At 36.7% G+C, this 20,704-nt stretch overlaps 2 protein-coding genes across 3 annotated transcripts; one reads left to right on the top strand and one right to left on the bottom strand.

Annotated features, from left to right (window-relative positions):
- The first annotated feature begins 3,064 nt into the window (after nt 1-3,064).
- LOC111911446 (thylakoid lumenal 16.5 kDa protein, chloroplastic) lies at nt 3,065-6,200 on the top strand. The gene is made up of 4 exons (XM_023907228.3): nt 3,065-3,515; nt 4,264-4,403; nt 5,740-5,812; nt 5,913-6,200. Exons 1-4 carry the CDS (start codon nt 3,191-3,193, stop codon nt 6,020-6,022), a joined length of 648 nt encoding a protein of 215 aa, XP_023762996.1. The 5' UTR covers nt 3,065-3,190; the 3' UTR covers nt 6,023-6,200.
- A 198-nt stretch (nt 6,201-6,398) lies between these two features.
- On the bottom strand, nt 6,399-9,302 carry LOC111911434 (methyl-CpG-binding domain-containing protein 10). Of its 2 annotated transcripts, XM_042902749.2 has the most exons (3): nt 9,202-9,247; nt 8,942-9,036; nt 6,399-8,047 (listed from the first exon to the last, which is right to left on the bottom strand). In XM_042902749.2, the coding sequence occupies exons 2-3, from the start codon at nt 9,011-9,013 to the stop codon at nt 6,773-6,775; spliced, it is 1,347 nt and encodes a 448-aa protein (XP_042758683.2). In that variant the 5' UTR covers nt 9,014-9,036; nt 9,202-9,247; the 3' UTR covers nt 6,399-6,772. The 2 variants fall into 2 exon arrangements, with proteins under 2 accessions (XP_042758683.2, XP_023762981.2); XM_023907213.3 differs by having other exon boundaries at nt 8,942-9,302.
- Between the last annotated feature and the right edge of the window lie 11,402 nt (nt 9,303-20,704).

Raw genomic sequence — 20,704 nt, forward strand, 5'->3', positions numbered from 1 at the left:
TCAGACGCATTAACTTGGGTTGCAGTTTGAGCTGTTTGATTCGTTTTCCAGTTTACACATTTGGAAGTAAAATATCATCTGGTATCTTATAATATTTGAAATGGACTTATTTATTTTACAAAAGATGCACTAAAACTCAATGAGTCAAATTACAAAGAGATTTACTTTGAATTGACCGTCCACAGTCTTTGACCTAAATTATGGGATGTCACAACTTTGGTTCCTCCCCAAGAAAAACAATAGAACTATCATAACAATGAATTGGAGAGTAATATAGACTATATTGATCATCGTTTTTAGGACTCTCACAATGAGGATATTTTGGTGTTGTGTCTTGAGTTTCCCAATTAGTATACTCTAGTTCTTCATCATGATAAGCATTAGCATTATGCTTATTCTTACCCCTCTTCTCCTTTTAGAATGTATTTCCTATCCTCTTCATATGTTTTCCTATATTGGATTCTCCTTATTGATTTTTACTGTACAAAAGTTTGGAGATCTTGGGTGTTTTTGTTACTTCTAAATTTGGAGTTGTAATGCATAATAAATGTTGATATTCCTTTATCATATCATATTTAGGACTAAACATAGATAAAATATGACCACGAATAGCATTTGATCCAGTAAAAGCACTCTGATCGGGAACTGTAAAGCTTGCCATCTTCATAATCAGAGCTTTATCCTTAATTCCTTTATAAGTAGGCATTTATAAATCTGAAGACTTATAACATTCGTCAATAATTATAGTCCGCCACATGAAACAAAGTGCTAATCCTGCAACACCAACTTCAGTGAAATATACAAAATCATCCTAAATTAACTTTAATATATTTTCCTTCCTTCTATATAGATACCTTAACAAAAAGTCAATATTGTTCTATTCGTTTGGTCTTGACCACCTGTTCTACCAGTAGAGGATCTCAAGAAGACTGTTGCAAGAAAATTCCAATGAATATGTAGGATATTTTTCCTTGATTTGAAAAGTGATATCTCCTCTAGTGAAACCATATCCCTGACCATCTAAAAACGATATTCTTCATATGGTTCAACAAACTCACCATCAACATCTAGATGCACCCATATACTTAATGCTTCTTTTGTTATCTTCGATTGAACATCATCCACAACTTAGAACCCTTCATTGCCATCAATAACCCCATCATAGGAAATTACACCAACTAACAGAGAAAAAAAGAACAACTCTATACTAAAAAAAATGCATAGAATTGTATCAAATCCTTGAGGTATTCAAGCATGATCTTCACCTTCATGTTTGATTGGATGTAATCAAGTGCATTCTTCACCTTGCATGATACAGTATCAATAAAAACAGGGTTTGCAAATGTCGATGTCGGTGATAACTTATTGTTTCTGATTGAGTGTTTGCTTCCATGGAAAGAATACAAACAGGGGATTCGATTAATAATTAACAAACAAAAAAAAGACTTATAAAGAAGGAAGTCAAAAAAGCATAGTTTGAAATTATATAGACGTGTGAAGGTTTTCTTATAGATCATGCATGGGAAATTAAAAAAAATTAACTGATTTGAAATAAATTAGATCTAAGTGTCATCACTTTCTTACATCCAAAACCCTAAAATACAATAAAAAATTTAGCACAAAAGACTGAATCAACGTCTAATTGTGCTAGTGGGGAAGACCTAATATGGGGTCATCAACTCAATATATATTTGGTACTAAATAGGGTAACCATATGATATATGGAAGTCGTGTAATATATTAAGGATTCACAAGGCTAATAGATGTGGTACTACAACATGAACTCCATTCGTCATACTTTGTATATGAAAATGTAATTATAAATAACATCTATACTATTATTATAAGGTAAATTACCATTAACTACACACTATAAACAAACCTATTAACATACTATGTCTAATTATTTAGACAACGAATTAATAAATTCCAGAAACTATTTGACGATACTCATGCTAATTCTTATCCTTCTTTGAAATAAACAATTTCTCAGGTTTTACATGAGCATCCACTTCCTATCCTAACATTTGCCTATTCAATTCATACATGTCTCATGCAACAATCACACAAATGTTTGCAAAAAACAACACATACATAATCGAAATGCAAACAAAAACAACTAACACCTTTAATATCCTCTAAGTCTAAACATAAAAGAAAAACATGCATTAACTATTCGACATCAACTTTATATATTTCCTTGGTGGGGTATGAAAACTTTATCCATGATCATTTTTCACACATAATTAGTCACATTGTTTTACACACAAGATTTGAAAATTCAACAACAAAGGTAGCATAAATGACAACCATATTCATGTGAAAACTATAAGACACCTTACCCAATAAGACTAAGACTGGTTACAATGAAAGATGGAAGATCAAAGGCTACCGCTAAACGACCAAATGCGACTTGTAACTGTAGTCTATCGAAGAGCCTCTTACAATCGAACGACACGTCGGGAAACGAAGATTTCTTAGAGGTTGTTATTCCCAAATAGAGCTTCATTAGGCTCGCCATGTGGCCTTAAAATGCGCTCTTTGCGATAAATCAACAAAAATCTTCTTTAAGTTATATAGTTATAGATAATAGATTTGTGGTAGCAGCTATGGATGGGTGGTGGTGGTGGTAGATGGCGGTTGCAGGGGAAGAAAATCATTACCCTAAAATGATACTTGCTCTACCAAGTTTTTGCTTAATTATATTGATATTTTGTATGTTGCACTTTAAAAAAAATCACTAGAGGAAAAAATGGGAGGGGACGATTGACATGAAGGGAATACGGAAGATGAATATATATTTGGTTGGTCCATGTAAAAATCATATCAAATATTAACAATAATAAAGAAATACGAATAAATTTATCTTAAGCCTTAATGTTGATGAGAGTGATAATTATCGTAACAATTAAGTTCGATGAACGAATAGAGTTATAATGAAATAAATGGGCTTATTCAAAAAGTGCAAAACCACAAGGACGAAGTTTGTAATTTACTCTTTTTACTATTATTATTATGTAGAATTACAAAGTGTAGGAGGAGGATATCAAGAAATCCAATATCTTATCCTTTTGCTAGTTCTCTTGGCTCTCTCTCAAGTATCAACCAGGCAACCTCTCCTAAAACCACCAACACAAAACATAAAAATAAAAAACAAAATAATAAGGAAGAAAAAAGAAACAAAGTGAAAATGGCAGCGATTTTTCTCTCGAATCCAAGCACCTTCCTCCCATCATCGTCATCATCTTCTTCAGCCTCACACAAACAAGCAACGAGGGGAACCAGTGTGTGCAAACCAGTGAGTAAATTACTAAATTGTCCTCCTCAAATCTCTAAGAGAAGCCTATCCATAAGCCTCACTTCCCTTTTCCTCTTGTCCTTAACTGGAAATCCCAATGGTGCTAATGCAGCCATTTTAGAGCCTGATGATGATTTGGAACTCATGGAGAGAATCAAGAAAGACAGAAAGAAACGGATTGAAAAACAAACCGTACTTAATTCAACCAAAGACAGAGGTTAGTTTCGTCATTTACCCTTTTACTAATTATGTTCTTCTTTAAATGAGAAAATTCATAACTTGATTAAGGAAAGCAGTAAGTATTCTCACCAAAAATATAATCAAATGCCTTAAATGTGCTTGGATTATATCTAAAGAAAAATTAATTAATATCCTCCTATTTTTTCTTATTACAAAAGTGTCAAAAATAAAATTAGACTAGTGTTATGATTTTGCTATGATTTTAAATCAGTAAGAAAGAACAATAGGAGTATATTTGATTTCTCATATCGAACTTTCGAAATATATGATATCATATGAATCATAACAAGTTATTTATTTATCTAACAAAGTCATATTATAAACAATGAAATTCGTATCATATTTAGTTTGTTACCAATTTATCAATCATTTGTAAAATTAAAGTAAATTAATTCATAAGTTGGAGACAACATGGAACAGGTGCATATATATAGGATAATAATGATAGTTTTATGAGTTTATCTTTTCCTATCGTTTAGCTTCAGTTTGTTATGCATCCTAGTATTTATTCCCCTTTGTATTTTGTTTCACAATAACAAGATAAGTCAATCACAAGTTCGTTCCTATCTGAATTTTTGAATATATTCGCAATAATAGAACACAAGGATTGTATAAATTGGTTGAAAAAAAAATGTAACTTCGTTGCATAAATAATTAGTAACCCATCGATAATGTTACAACAAAGGGTAAATGAGTAATTTTGTACAATATTGGGATTTGTGCAGAATATTTACAAGATGTTATTTACAAGCTTAGCAAAGTAGGGCAAGCCATCGAGAACAATGATCTCCCGTCTGCTGGTTCAGTCCTTGGTCAAACCCCTGATGCAGACTGGCTCAAGATGGCCAATGAAGCCCTCTCAAAGGTCCTTACTTTTTCTCCTTCTAATCTCTCTGCTTTATAGGGTTGTACATTGTGCTTTCCGAGATGTACTAACTCTATCCAAAAGACAGTTATATATAAACCATAGAATATACTAGTATATCATATTACCAAGAATACACATAATGTAAGGTACATACAAAACAAGTTGTACATTGTTTAAACATTCACGTGGGGTATAGACAAAACAGTTTGTACTATCAAAACATTTTACAACATGTTTTGTTTTGTTGGTGTCAAATGCAGACAAAACAAAACGGGTTGTATTGTGTTTTGACTTTCATATGTGGTATAGACAAAACAGTTGTACTACCAAAACACAGTATAACATGTTTTGTTTTGTTGGTGTCAAACGCAGACAAAACAAAACGGGTTGTACTGTGTTTTGACTTTCATGTGTGGTATAGACAAAACAGTTGTACTACCAAAACACAGTATAACATGTTTTGTTTTGTTGGTGTCAAACGCAGACAAAACAAAACGGGTTGTACTGTGTTTTGACTTTCATGTGTGGTATAGACAAAACAGTTGTACTACCAAAACACAGTATAACATGTTTTGTTTTGTTGGTGTCAAACGCAGACAAAACAAAACGGGTTGTACTGTGTTTTGACTTTCATGTGTGGTATAGACAAAACAGTTGTACTACCAAAACACAGTATAACATGTTTTGTTTTGTTGGTGTCAAAACTTTCATGTGTGGTATAAGACAAAACAGTTGTACTACCAAAACAGTATAACATGTTTTGTTTTGTTGGTGTCAAAACACCGACAAAACAAAACTGGGTATACTGTGCTTTGACTTTCACGTGGGGTATAGATAAAACAAGGTGTACTGTGTTTTCACTTTCATTTGTGGTATACGGTAAACTGGTTGTATTTTGTTTAGACTTTCATGTGGGGTATAGATAAAACAGTTTGTACTATCTCAAAACACAGTACAACCTGTTTTGTTTTGTTGGTGTCAAACACCGACAAAACAAAACATGTTGTACTATGTTTTGACTTTCATGTAGGGTATAGACTAAACAGGTTTTATTGTGTTTTGATTTTCATGTGAGGAATACCGACAAAACAAAACAGGTTGTGCTGTGTTTTGACCTTCACGTCTATTAAAGAGGGACGGGGAGATTGATGTCTATGGGATAAAAATTATAATTTTTTTGTAGTAACTGAAAATATGGAATAATGTGGGACAAAGATTCGATTTCGATTTTATATTTGTGTAAAAGACGTAAATACCCTTATTATCCTGTTAATAAAAAATAGCCTTAAAAACTGTATGGGAAATGTCGTGGTTGATGATTGGTTTTGTACAGTTGAGTTCCAGCCCTGAGGAGATGTCTGAGGTGGATGCATTCAACTCGTCGTTGACTTCTTTGTATTCATCAGGTACTATTGAGAATTTTACTTGTAGCGTACAACTACTAATGCGTAAAAGTTACTATTTGAGATTATATGCATTGATTGAATACTTGTTTTTTTGTTGTAGTAACAAAGAACGACATAGAAGCATCGAAATCAGCTTTTGTGGACTCCGCAAGTGCATTTGAGAAGTGGACAACATTGACTGGTTTGGTTGGACAACTAAAAGGCCTTTGAGCAAATTTAGGCTCCTTCCATTTTTTTTTTTTTTTTTTTTTTTGTTTTCTAATTTAGGGTTCATATGATATGAGAAGCAATTTGCTTTGCATGAATTAAATTCTTCCTTTCATTTTCATAAATTCCCAAATCAATCTTTGATTGTAATGAGATCAAATTAAAAACCTATATTTGTATATCTTTTATGCTTTCAAAGATGCCTTTTTCAACGCTTTGATAATTCAATGGAATCTAGAATTTACATCTTATATGAATCATGATGTTCTATATTCATCACAAAAAAATAAGAAAACACAAAAGGAAAGCAATTTGCAACGATTATCAAACACAAATGGTGATAGAACACAAGAATGTTTGTGCAATAAAACAAGGGAAATGCAAAAGTTAAAAGCTCATAAAAGAGTTTGCCTATTACATAACGATGATACAGGCATTAACATGACCTCTGTAACCTAGAATAATATAAGCCTATAGACACACAACAAAGGCCACAACAAACCATACTAAATGACTACTTTGTTGACGGATTTACCCCCAACAAATGTCACTTCACTTGTGTCCCTTTGATGTTGCTAAAGTTAAAGTTTTTCATGACTCCTAATTAATAAATCCTATCACAGAATACAGATTACAGAAATGTCTCTGTCAGCAATAAGATTTTCACCAAAAGAAAGATGATAAACAAACAACACTAACTTAGAGAGCAGGCGGCACCACCACCACCGCCGCCGCCGCCACCACAATCACCGGTCACTCTATCTTTATCTCCTCCCATGAAGGCTTCTCCTCCGCCACCGGACAACCATTCTCTGCTGCAGCACCACCACCGCCGCCTGCTTCCACTTTAGTCGCCGGAACAGCATCTTTGACCACCGGTTCTGGTTCTTCATTGGCGGGCTTGGTTGCGTTCTCCGGCGGGGGCGTTTTGGGGTTTTCAAGTGCTTCTTCATTGACCTCTTTTGCAGGCTCGTCCACCAGGGGGATTTCCGGGTTTTTGCTCTCGTTGACATCTTCTTGTTTGGTTACTTCCTCCGAGGGCAATTTGGGTATTTCAGACACTTCTTCCACAACCTCTTTTACAGGCTCAGTTTCCCCGTTCTTGGTTTCTGCAGCTTTCAACTCATCCGGTTTGATTACTTCCTCCGAGGGCAAGTTTGGTATTTCAGAAATTTCCTCATTGACCTCTTTGACCGACTCATGCGGTTTGATTACTTCCTCCGAGGGCAATTTTGGTATTTCACAAACTTCCTCATTGACCTCTTGGACAGACTCATCCGGTTTGATTACTTCCTCCGAGGGCAATTTTGGTATTTCACAAACTTCCTCATTGACCTCTTGGACAGACTCATCCGGTTTGATTACTTCCTCCGAGGGCAATTTTGGTATTTCACAAACTTCCTCATTGACCTCTTTGACCGACTCACCTTCCAAATTCTTGGTTTCTGCAGCTTTCGACTCCTCCTGTTCTTCCGTCTTAGTTACTTCCTCCAAGGGCAGTTTTGGTATTTCACACATTTCTTCATCCACCGCCTTTACAGTCTCAACTGCCACTTCCTCTGACAGGGGCATTTCTGGTATTTCACACTTCCCATCGCCCTCTTCTTTTGGTTTCTCATCTTCTTCTCCCTTCATATCGACATCTTTTACAGGCTCAGCCACTTCATCCGACATGGGCATTTCTGGAATTTCAATTTTCCCATCATCTTTCTCAACCTTTTCAGAATCCTTCATTTCAACATCTTGTTCTCCTTCTTCTTTCTTGCCTTTCTTGGAAGATGTTGACTTTCTGGGGCGTTTATTGACCGGTTCAGGATCTGGTGGTGGAGTTGACTTTTCTTTCTCACTGATTCTTGAAGACCTTCTTGGAGTCTCACCACTTCTCCAATCAAACTCAGAAATCTTGGGCCCACCAGGGTGTGATTTCAGGTACTGTTTCAGTTGCTTTGTGTTCTTGATCTCTTCCCCTGTTGGTGAAGTGAACACAACTGCATTCTTGTTTGGTGTCCCTCCTTTTGTTAGTGAAAACTACACATTAAACCATGTGTCAGATGTCTAAAATACCCTTCTCACAAATGATAAGAGAATGAAATCTTGAATAAGAACAAGATAATATTTGATCCATAGAATTAGTAGAAAATCAGATAGGGGGATAGTAAAAGATAGTTGGATGGATCTTTTTGAGTTTTGAGACTCAAAGATCTTACCTAGAATTCACCAAACGTAAAACCCCCAAATTACATAATTAAATTTGAAAAAGAAAACCCTAATTTTGAATATAATCAAACAAATCAAAGACTAAAAAGGTTGAAGTGTACATTGGAAACCTAGTTCGCAAAGGTAAGGAAACTAAGGAATTCAGATAGTTAGAGTTTGAAATTCCCCTAATTTAAACCCTAATTTCAAGATGTTCTCCACGCAAATCAAAGGTTCGCAAACTGAATTGTAGTGGAAACCCGATTCGTGATGTTTAAAATAACTAAGAAATAGTACATAACTCGAATTGAAAAACCCCTAATTTTAAATTTAAGGAATCGACCCGTATTTTCCTCAAAGAAGTCAAAGACTGACAAAATTTTCGCATATCTAGAACTCAAATCACAAAATTAAAGAACAGTGTAAACAAAGTAGCAAACCAAATCACATAAAAGAAACCAGCGTATATAACTGGTGCAAGATAGCATAAAGACGAAACTTGAAAAGTAGTATTTTTTTTTTCAAATTAGCGGAAACCCAGCAAAACCCTAGTTTCGAAAAATCAAACCAAATTTCACCCAAAACGGTTAATTTTCATACAGATGAACTACACCGGAAACCAAATTGAAAGAATTAATAAAGAATGTAAGCAGAAAAGCAACAAAAGTTAACATGAACCATATTCAATTCAAATTGAAATGTAAAGAGAGGGGAAAGAGAAAGAACCGTTTTCTTCCAGCCCGAAGGTGCGGGGAGTTCCATGGAAACAACGTCATCGTTTGGACCCGTGCTCGCCATTTTTCAGAACAAAAAAAAAAACCCTAAAAAGTTACAAAGACAAAAAAACCAACCAACTCTATAACTGTTTGTAATCAAGAAATATAAATGTACTAATCTCTTCACAAATCATAAACTGTAGCAAAAGGAGCGATAAAAGTATAGCTTTCTCTCTCTTAAACTTCGAAAATGATTGATAAACACTCTACCTTCGTGATTCTCTCTTTTTCTCTCTATCTCTCTCTCTCTCTCTTCGACTTAGATTTTGTTTCACGAAATTGTAGTTCTTCAAACTGAAATCTCTCTCTTCTGAGAACGGTAAGAAGCATAAATATGTGGGAAAATATGTAGCTTTGCCCCTCATCTATAGTAAAGTGTATTTTATCGCCCCTGTAGTATAATCATAATTCTTTCGGTCCAATAGTTTGTCTTTGGGATAATTTGGTAAATGGTAATATATTTTTTTATTTTTTTTTATATTTGGTAGTTGAGTTTTTTTTTCCATATTTTTCTTTTCAACTTTTTTAACTGTACATAATAAGTCTTATGACCGGTTATGTCAGATCAATCGGAAAAAATAACTTAATAGGATAATATATTTTTCAGTTTGTACACGTTTAGTTTTTTAATATTTTTTTCACATTTAGTCGTTAATATTTTTTTTGTTGCAAAATAAGTCTTTGTTATTTTTGTACACAATCGGGTTCTTTAAGTTTTTCTCACGACATTTTAGGTGAGACAATCGTTAATGAGGTGCTCGAAACTGTTAATGCTTATGGTCACCGCGACCTCAGCTGTTTGGTTCCTTAGGTCTTGTATTCCGAACGGCGTGAATTCTTCATATGATCTCGGATTTTAAAGAACTTTATATCCACGCGTTCGTATTTGAATCTACTGCAACTTTCATTTCGATCACTCCCGTTAAAAAGTAATATATTTTACTTACGATCTTTATACACATGCGTTCTTTATGAATATATGTATGAATGTTTTTTTTTATAAAATCGTAAGTAAAAATATATTATTTTTTAACTGGAGTAATCTAAGCTGCTTGTTTGCTTAGATATTGTTGTTTGGCTTAGGTCTTGTATTATGAACATCATAACTTTTGATCTTAAATTTAACGATCTGTATATTCATATGTCAATATTTAAGTCTACTACAACTTTTGTTTAGATTATTCTCATTAAAAGTAATATATTTTTACTTATGATCTTTATATACATGCATTCTTTAGGAATGTATATATGAACGAGTTTTTATAAAATCGTAAGTAAAAATATATTACTTTTTAATGGGAGTAATCTAAACGAAAGTTATAGTAGACTTAAATCTGAACGTGTAGATATAATGATTGTTAATATATTTGAGATTGTATTAAGAAATTACGACGTTTGAGATTATAATGTAGAATTTTCTAATTATAAATCACACATTAACCATGTAAATAAAAAATATACAACTAAAAGAATTTACAATGAGTTTGTTAAATTCATCTAATAGATGACATAATGAGCCTGGTCCATTTTTTGTCCAAAAACCGCCCCAACCGCAGTATTGCTAGCATCACACATGATCTTGAATGGAAGGTCCCAATTCAACGGTTAAATGATGGGGGACGATGTCAACAAGTCCTTCAAACTATCAAATGCACTTTTACATGCATCACTAAACTCAAATTTAGCCTCTTTTGTAGAAGTTGGCACATCGACATTGTGATTTTCGAAAAGTCTTTGATGAACCTTCGATAGAAACTTGCATGACCAAGAAAAAAAAACTTACTTCCTGAACATTTGTCGGGTACGGTGAACTCTTAATCACATTAATCTTGGCCTTGTCTACTTCTAAGCCTTTTTGGGACACCACATGTACAAGTATCATGCCTTTGTCAACCATAAAATGACATTTTTCATAATTAATGACTAATTTTGTGTCAATGCACATTTGTAAGATTTTAGTGAGATTTTGCAAACATTCATCAAAAGCATTTTCATAAACAGTAAAATCATCAATGAAAACCTATATGATATTTTCAACATATTATGACAATATGCTCACCATACATCTTTGAAAAGTTGCGAGTGCGTTGCATAAACCAAAGGGAATGCATCTATATGCAAAGGTGCCAAAGGGACATGTAAATGTGCTTTTCTCTTGGTCTTCCGGGACAACTAAAATTTGATAAAAACCAGAAAAACCATCAAGGCAACAATAGTGGGATTTCCTAGCCAATCATTCAAGCATTTGATCGATGAATGGCAAAGGGAAATGGTTGTTCATCAAAATGTTTGCTCAAGATGGTGGTTAACACATCTTGGCTTGACAACTCAAACCAATTATTAGTGCATGAATTAATAACATCTATGAAGTTTAAGGAATGAATATCACTAGGATAATGCATGGCTTCAAAGATATTGAAATTGATCACCTCACCATCGAACTCCATAAATAAAGTACCATTCGCTACATCTATTTTTGTTTTTACGTTACTCATGAAGGGTCTCCCCAAAAGTTTGGAGCTCGATTGTGGGGTGTTGTCATCACCCATGTCCAAGACATAAAAATCAACAGGAAATACGAGTTCATTGACTTGCACTAACATGTCCTCCAATACATCATTTGGGTGTACTAAAGACCGGTTGGCAAGTTGTATTATGACTCTGGTTTTTGTTAAAGGTCCAATTCTCATTGTTTTGTAACTCAAATAAGGTAAGACATTAATTGATGCCCCCAAGATCTAACATGGCACGTGGTACAAAAAAGTTACCTATTTTACAACGAACCATGAATACACCCGGGTCCTTGCATTTCTTAGGTAGCCATTTTTATAAGACGACGGACACGTTTTTTCCTACTTTTACCATTTGATTTCATTTAAGTTTTTTCTTAGATGTGCATAGTTCCTTAAGGAACTTAGCATATCTAGGAATTTGTGTGATGGCATTTAAAAGAGGAATGTTGATTTCAACCTCTCGGAACATTGCCATGATCTCGTCATCTTCGTGCTCTTTTTTTTTGCTTGTTAGCCTTGAAGGGAATGGGATCGGAGTGTCTTTTACTTCGTTATCTACTGGCTTCTTTGGCTTTAATGTTTCTTTCTTTTTATCCTCCTTGCCAGCTTCCTATACCTCAATCTCCTTTTTTTCCTCGTCTTCATTCGGCATGTTTGGGCCATCATAGCTTTTTCCACCTATAAAAGTAATGGCACATGCATTTTTTTAGGTTCTTCTCAGTTTGAGATGGTAGCTTGCCTTATGATTCCATCTTAGTTATGGATTGAGAAAGTTGTGTCATTTGTTGCTCCAATATTTTTATGATAGCCTTAGTTTCTTATTGGAATCTTTAAGTTCTAGTAGCAAGGATTTTGACAATGTCTTCCAAGGACATACTTGAAGAGCTAATTTGTGGAGGAGGAGGTGGATGGTTTTGCCTTTGCTGGAAATTCTACGGTAGAAACAATGGTCTTTGTTGATAATGAGGGGGTTGAGGTCTTTGTTGGAAGCCTTCATTTTGATTTCCTCCCCAAGCTTGGGTGTTATTCCACCTTTGGTCACCCCTTAGTTGCTCGTATCCCCTTTGATTCGACCTCGAATAACCTCCTAAAGCATCTACTTTCGCATAATCTTCTTCTTGAAGTTGGGAGCACATATCGGTTGGATGCCTGGTTTGAGTACATATACCATAAGGACGGGGTGTAGATTGCACACATTTGTATTTCATGAGCATCATGACAACTTTTGTAAGTTCATATATGTAACAACCAGTTTTGAAAGTACTCGGTTGTGGTCTCAGAAGCCAAAGGGTAGGGGCGATTCAGTCTTTTATGGGTCTCGGGTTTTATCCGAAAGGTTTTAGGCTTCGGGTGTGGAAAGGAGCGTAGGACTTCCCGTCACCTTTTCATAGATATAAAGTTCGTCGGAAAACAGACTTAGAATGAAGGAGTTATGGAACTTTAAAGTTATTGTCAATTTTAACCCCTATTGGAGTTTTATGACAAGGCAGCCTCATGCATGCAATGAATGCATCCGTGTGCTTAGCTGGGTACGCCCAACATAAGTTGGGTTATGCCCAACGTATAATTTCATATGGTTGCGGGTGCGGAGAGGCGTACGCCAAGCGTACGAGAAGTACACCCAACGTACACTCAGAGTCCCTAAACCCTAATTTTTAGGGTGTGTCGCTATATAAAGAACATTATATCCTCAAGGATCAGCCTCCTTCTCACCCTTAGACAGTTTTCACGAAACCCTAATCTTCTTTGAGTTTTCTTGGAGCTAAGAAGGCCATTAGAGATTATTTTGGTGTTGTGAACCCATTTTCCAAGCAAGTGAAGAGCATAGCAAGGTGGGGGATCAAAGGGGAAGTAGTAGATCAAAAAATTGTGGTTCTATTTCAGATCATCTTGAGGAATAAAGTCTGAAACTTTCCTCAAGAATGCTTAGATCTATGTTAATGAAGTTTTTGGACCTTTTAGGTCCCAAGAATGGACCTTTATGACTCAACTCGTTTTCTAGGTCCATGGTTGCCACCCTTAGTGTCATATGACTCCCATAAGCAGTAATTTTTCAATCTTTAGGGATCATTTGTGACCATGCATGAGATCTAGCCCTTTTCATGGAAGTTTGTTGTCACATTTCAAGTTTGGGCTCATTTGGTGGGTTGCAAGCCACCAAGTAATCAGCTTTATGGATTGAGACGTTGTTGAGTCTAGAGGATTGCGTCATGGGCTCGGTCCATAGCCTAGTTTAGTTTCCGGTATTGGGCCTGTCCAGCCGTGCATTATTTTGTATTAGGGTTTAGTATATAAGTTGCATGCATGCAGACTTAGAAGGCAACACTTTCATTGTTTTCGTATTCACTGTTTTGTAAACCCTAGCTCGCCTCTACAACGGAAGTTCTTTATCGAGCTCTGCTGAGGCGTGACTCAGTTTTGAATCATAAGCTCTTTTTTGATTTTGTTATGTGTTCGTTCTTAATTTGTTCTTAAACTGTTAGAATTCTTTTTTCGTACTTGTGAAAGATCTAAACGATCTAAGAGTTTTGAACTCATCAATTAGAATTCTTTTTCCGCGTTGATTGATATTTATTGAGCCGTCACTCTTTATTGATGTATCTCATTAATTGTTAATCCAACCCTAATTGAAAAATTACAAGTCTGATCTTTTACAGGTTTTCAATCAAAAGTTCTATGGACGATTCTCAAACCAATCCGATCAATATCTCCAACAACATAGGGTCTACAACAAGAATACCGATCTTGTATACGCAAGACTATGAAGTCTGGACGCATCACTTTGAAGACTACGTGATTGGATCGGAGGACAATGGGTATCTAATCTGGGAAGCAATCACTTCAGGCCCATTCGCTCATTCTAGCACGTCAAAGATTGTTAAAACGCAGAAGGAATACAATCAGCTTGTTAATGACGTCAAAGACATTCCTCAGGATGAAAAAGAGAAGTTTCAGTGCAACATCAAAGCTCTAAGGATGATAAGGTTTGCGCTGCAATCGGATACGTTTTGTCTGGTAAGTTCCTGTGCTACAGCTAAGGAGATCTGGGATAGATTGAAGGAATTATATTCCACAGATGAAGATCTGGAACATTCTATTCAAACGCTCCTGTTATCAGAGTTTGGTGATTTTAAGCAAAAGCCTGAAGAAAAGCTTGTCCAAACATTTGATCGTTTCAATCATCTTTTGAGCAAGATGATAAAGCATGGGATTGAAAGAAAGGTGATTTAACAAAAGGTCACTTTCATGAATGGTCTCAGATCTGAATGGATGGCCGTTGTGTCAACTGTCATAACTCATGAACAGTTCAAGTCATACTCTTTGGCAAAGCTTGTGGGTATTTTAAAATCCCATGAGAATGCCTTATCGAAGGAAACGAATGTTGTTTCGGGTCTTGGTTCTCTAGCTCTTGTCTCTAAAGGAAAGAGTTCGATCGAAGAAGAAGAAGAAGAAGAATTAGATCTTGCTGATTTTGATCTAACCGGTGAGGAATATGCAATGATGTTGTCAAACCCCAGAAAATTCATCAAGAAGAAATTCCCAGTCAACAAAAACCGAAATTGGCAGGGAAGTTATAGCACCGAACGGGTCAAGGAGGAACCGAAGATGGGATCAAAGTCCGAAGAGTCAAAGAAGGAGACTAAGACTGGAGGCGACTCAGGATTTGATTGTCATTACTGTGGAGGCAAAAATCATTTTGCCAAAGACTGCATGCTGAGAAAGAAAGATGAGAAGACAGGAGAAGATGATGAGGAAGCGAGCCTCCTGAGAAGATTAGAGGAGATAAATAAAAGAAAGTCTGTTTTTAATAACTCTACTATGAATGCTTTAATTGTGCAGGGTTTAACCAACAGTTATGAGTTTGGAGGTGTGGAAGTCTGGTCCACAGATTCGGAGGATGATGAAGTCAGGAAGCCTACTCACGGATATGATGGCAAAAGCAGAGCAGTCAATGGGAAGATGCTTTGCAGTGACCGAGGGTGTGTCCCAAATGAGAGGATACACAACTGATGGGGGAGTTGAAGAAGAAAGAGAGCGAGAGGACAGATGTTTCGCTGCCAAGCCTGTCAGTGCTCAAATCAACGAATGCGATGAGTTGATCAAAAAGGTACAAGATATTCTTGCTTCTCTAAAAATACCTGCTAATAATTATGAAAAGGAATTAAATAATTTGAAGTCAAAATTCTCTAGCATAAGTAGCAGTCTCACCCAAACCCGTGTCAGAAATTCTAACCTAACTGATCAAATCAGCTGGATTTCATCAAAGAGTGAGGAACGAAGAATGTGGATCGAGCAAAAGGAAAAGGAATTAATTAGATCAAAAGATGTTTCTATTTACTTGCAAAGAGACAATCTTAAACTTCTCAAACAGAGAAACGTTTTTTGTTTAATTGCTAAGAGGCTTTATTTTAACATTACCCAGTTGCATCTTGATTGTGAAATAGGGAAGAAAATTCATCGTATGATTTTACCTTTCCTTGAATTAAAGGAGGATGAAATCGATGCAGAAGCATACAATTGTGAAAGTGTCGTGGCCTCTGATGAAGTGTCCCCAGCATATAAGATAGGTCTGGACAAAATTGAATCTTACATAAAGTCCAAGGACCACAAGGACATGCTAAAAAATGTACTAGATGAAAATGATAGATTGAAACTGAGAGTCGAAACTATACAAAAATTTGACTCATTGAATGCCAACTTAAGTTCAGATAACAAAATTGATGTTGAAAATACATTTGAACTTAATGAGGACGATGATATGAGTGAAATTTATGTAGAAGATTTGTTAGACTGTTCCAAATTAGCCAAGAATGAACCAAAGTCCAATAAGAACCTCATTTCTGAAAACTCTGTTGAGTTTGCTCGCTCCACTACCTACAAGTCCAAAACTCTCAAAGCTAAAGTTGTTGTGTACCAAATGGTTCAAACTACTCCAAATCAAGTTTACACTGTGCCGGGGGTCACTCCACAACAAACTGCGGAGTTAATAGCGATGGTAGAAGAAGACAATGCTGGTGGATGTGATGAGTACTTTTGGTCGCCCCAATCGACAACACAGACGAGACGAAGGGTCTCTCTCAAAAAACCTCATGGAGAGTGAAAGGTAGATACATACCTGAACCACTAAATGAGCCTACAAAGTACGATGTGCCGAGCACAAGTGGAACTAAACCATATGTGGATGAACCGATGCAAACTACGAGTGATACGTCTTCAACAAAGAGTGGATGTTGTGCTCATGCTTCTAAAAGAAAAGCCAACATTCATAGAAATCCCAAACAGGTCGCCGATCGAAAGCATCAACGGAACGTGAGATACAAGAAGAATCTCTCTGAAAGAAAACGATTTTGGAACTCTCAGAATCCTAATTTTGTAAGGATTGAAAGAAAGTCTAAATTGGAGGAAAACTCAAGGAACCAGAAGCACAATTACGTCATGAACCAAAAGGGAGGTTTCGGTCCTTCAAAATATTGGAACCGAAAGGGTAGTTTCGGTCCCTCAAGTGAATACAACCGAAAGAGCGGGTTCGGTCCATCACCCATCAATAACCGAAAGGGTGGTTTCGGTTCATCTTCCAACTACAACCGAAAGGGAAGTTTCGGTCCCTCATCCCTAAACAACCGAAAGGGAAGTTTCGGTCCCTCATTCTTAAACAACCGAAAAGGAAGTTTCGGTCCCTTATCCCTAAACAACCGAAAGGAGAGTTTCGGTCCCTCACCCAACTCCAATCTAAAGAAAAGTTTCGGTCCTCAAGCCTCCAAGTCTAATCTCAAAAATCAAGAACCTAATGTCTCTCCTAATTCCAAATATCTAATCTCTAGTCCTTCTGTCAAAAACCCTAGTCCTCTTAAGTCAGCAAAAATTAAAGTTTTCACCATTAAAAGAAAAGATGAAACCACTTTAATTAAACGCACATATATGGTTGATATTTCACTTACTGTACCATGTCCTGTAAAAGGCTCACAAGGACCCAAGAAACTTTGGGTTCCTAAATCTGCTTAATTTTTTGCAGGTTGTACGTGATGAGCAGTTTGACGAAGAATGGTACATTGACAGTGGCTGCTCGCGTCACATGACAGGAAGGAAGGAGGAACTAAGGGAGTTTCGCTCTCTAAAAGATGGCAGCATTGTAAAGTATGGCAACAAATCGTTTGGAACTATTAAAGGATACAAAATGATCACTAATGGCGAATTCTCCATAAGGAAGGTAGCATACGTTGAAGGGCTCCAACACAATCTCATAAGTGTATCACAGCTGGTGGTTGGTACCGGGTTGAAAGTATCTTTCGACGACGAAGGCTCAGAAATTGTCGAGAAGAAGTCAAGCAACATTCTTTTAAGATCCAAGCGAAAAGGAGAAATGTATCCACTGAACCTCAATTCGATAAAGGGAAAACCAGCAATCTGTTTACTCACAAAGGCTCACTCCGATGAAAGCTGGTTATGGCACAGGAGGCTCTCTCATCTGAACTTCATGGACATCAACAAATTAGTCTTAGGTGATCATGTTCGAGGACTGCCAGTTCTGAAATTCGATAAAGAACATCTCTGTGCAGCATGTGAAATGGGAAAGCAGAGTCGGCAGAGCCATCCTTCTATTATCAACACTAAGGTAATAGAACCATTTGAGTTACTACATATTGATTTATGTGGTCCATCGTCCATCGAAAGTATTGGAGGAAACAAACACATTCTGGTTATATTAGACGATTTCTCAAGGTTCACATGGACCTTCTTTCTCAAGCAAAAGTCTGAAGCTGTAACAAAGCTCAAGCTTTTCATTAAACAGATAGAGACACAACTTATAAAGATTGTTCGTAATATAAGGAGCGATAATGGCTTGGAATTCAAAAATAAAGATTTTGAAAGTTTTCTTGCTGAAAAGGGGACAACTCACAATTTCTCAGCCCCCTATACTCCACAACAAAACAACATTGTCGAAAGGAGAAATCGATCCTTGTGTGAAGCTGCTTGCACCGTGTTATGCTTCGCATCCCTACCATTATACTTCTAGGCTGATGTAATTACGGCTGCATGCTATACTCATAATCGATCTTACTTGAATAAACGGTTCTCAATTACTCCTTACGATATTCTGAACAATCGAAAACCAAACGTGAAATTCTTTCATGTGTTCGGTTCTAGGTGCTTCATTTTCAACTCCAAAGAGAATCGCAACAAGTTCGATGCTAAGGCGGATGAAGGAATTTTCTTAGGCTACTCCCTGAACTCCAAGGCATATATAGTTCTCAACAAACGCTCGAAGAAAATTGAAGAAACATACTATGTCACTTTTGATGATAGTTACGTTAAGAAGTTAAAGGCAACCGAAGATGCATCACAAGACATATTTCCAAAGAACGGTCAAGTTACTGTCTCAATCTCAAATCTTTTTGACCAATTCATGCTCTTGTTTGATGAGCCTCAGAAAGCAATCGACTCAGAGTCAACTACTAATGACAACAAAGTTGACAATATGAAACAAGTTATAGATGAAGCTGCTAGGAAAATGGCTGATGAACAATCCAAAGGAACCGAAGATACAGCTGGAAGCCAACCTTCTGATGTCCATCCTACTGTCGAGGGGGAGGGTTCTTCTCCTCATCATGATCAAGGTTTTTCTTTCCAGGGGGAGGACTCATCAACAGATACATCCACCTCCACTGAAACTCCAATAAATGAAGGAAGTACAGATGCTGGTCCTGAATAGGAATCATTCTTCGAGGGGGAGAAAACAGTTAGTGAAGATAACAACTTGTCTGAACTCGAAGAAGAAATCAATGCCGAATTGGATCCCATCTATGATCCAAAATTTCCTCCACTTGTGAAATGGACCAAAGATCATCCCTAGACTCAAATTTTCTCCACTTGTGAAATGGATCAATTCATTCGTGTCTAAAATCGAGCCAAAGACTGTTAATTCGGCTCTTGATCATTCAGACTGGGTTCAAGCCATGCACGATGAGCTAAATGAGTTTGAAAGAAACAAGGTATGGTGTGTTATTCCAACACCAAAGGATGCTTCGGTTGTCGGTCTCAAATGGGTATTTAGAAACAAGATGGACAAAGAAGGAAATGTCATTCGTAATAAAGCAAGGCTGGTGGTCAAAGGATATTGTCAGGAAGAGGGAATCGATTATGAAGAAACCTTCGCTCCAGTGGCTAGATTGGAATCTGTTCGGATCTTTCTAGCGTACGCTGCTCACAAGAATTTTGAAGTCTATCAAATGGACGTCAAATGTGCCTTCCTCAACGGTGAACTTGAAGAAACCGTGTATGTTGAGCAACCGCCGGGATTTGTAAACAAAAAGTATCCTGATCATTGCTATATTCTCGACAAAGCTGTCTATGGCCCGAAACAAGCTCCCAGAGCATGGTATGAAACTCTTACGCGTTTCATAAAGATGTCTAAATTCAAACAAGGTTCGGTTGACCCAACCTTCTTTCGTAAGCGAGAAGGTAACCACCTTATGATAGTCCAAATTTACGTTGATGACATCATCTTTGGCTCCACGAATCCTAGCTTAACAGCTGAATTCCGAAAGTTGATGGAAGCTAAGTTTGAGATGAGCTCAATGGGTCCTATTAATTTCTTTCTTGGATTGAACATTAGACAGGGACCCGAAGGCATTTTTATTAATCAGGAAGCATATACCAAAACTTTGCTCACCAAGTTTGGAATGACGGGAGACTCCAAGGTAAAAGTACTGATGGCTTTTGGAACGAAACTCACACCATCATTGGAGAAACCAGCAGCTAATACAACGCTTTATCGACAGATGATCGGGTCTTTGATGTATCTTACAGCCAGTAGACATGATATCATGTTCTCTGTATGTTATTGTGCTCGATTTCAAGCCAACCCTCGAGAACCTCATCTTCAAGCAGTGAAGAACATCTTTCGCTATCTGAAGCGAACCTCCTCTCTCAGTCTATGGTATCCAGCCAATTCCGGATTTTTCGTGCAAGCCTTTTCAGATGTTGATCTAGGTGGCTGTGGATTAGATCGTAAAAGCACCACAGGAGGATGTCAATTTCTGGATGGAAAATTGGTCAGTTGGCATCAAAGAAACAAACTTGCGTGTCGTTATCCACTGCAGAAGCCGAATACATTACTGCAACATCTTGTACATCTCAAGTCGTATGGATACAAAGTCAACTCCGGGATTATGGCTTAAACATGAAGAAAATCTCCTTAT

The sequence above is a fragment of the Lactuca sativa genome, chromosome 5 (assembly GCF_002870075.4).
Source record: "Lactuca sativa cultivar Salinas chromosome 5, Lsat_Salinas_v11, whole genome shotgun sequence".
In the NCBI taxonomy this organism is placed as follows: domain Eukaryota; kingdom Viridiplantae; phylum Streptophyta; class Magnoliopsida; order Asterales; family Asteraceae; genus Lactuca; species Lactuca sativa.

Bases quoted from the DNA above. Each gene is read 5' to 3' on its own strand.
- LOC111911434 (XM_023907213.3), bottom strand. From the start codon at position 9,013: ATGGCGAGCACGGGTCCAAACGATGACGTTGTTTCCATGGAACTCCCC. The intron at 8,048-8,941 runs GTTCTTTCTCTT...TTTAATGTGTAG, and splicing joins CTTCGGGCTGGAAGAAAACG to TTTTCACTAACAAAAGGAGG.
- LOC111911446 (XM_023907228.3), top strand. From the start codon at position 3,191: ATGGCAGCGATTTTTCTCTCGAATCCAAGCACCTTCCTCCCATCATCG. The intron at 3,516-4,263 runs GTTAGTTTCGTC...GGATTTGTGCAG, and splicing joins TAATTCAACCAAAGACAGAG to AATATTTACAAGATGTTATT. The intron at 4,404-5,739 runs GTCCTTACTTTT...GGTTTTGTACAG, and splicing joins CCAATGAAGCCCTCTCAAAG to TTGAGTTCCAGCCCTGAGGA.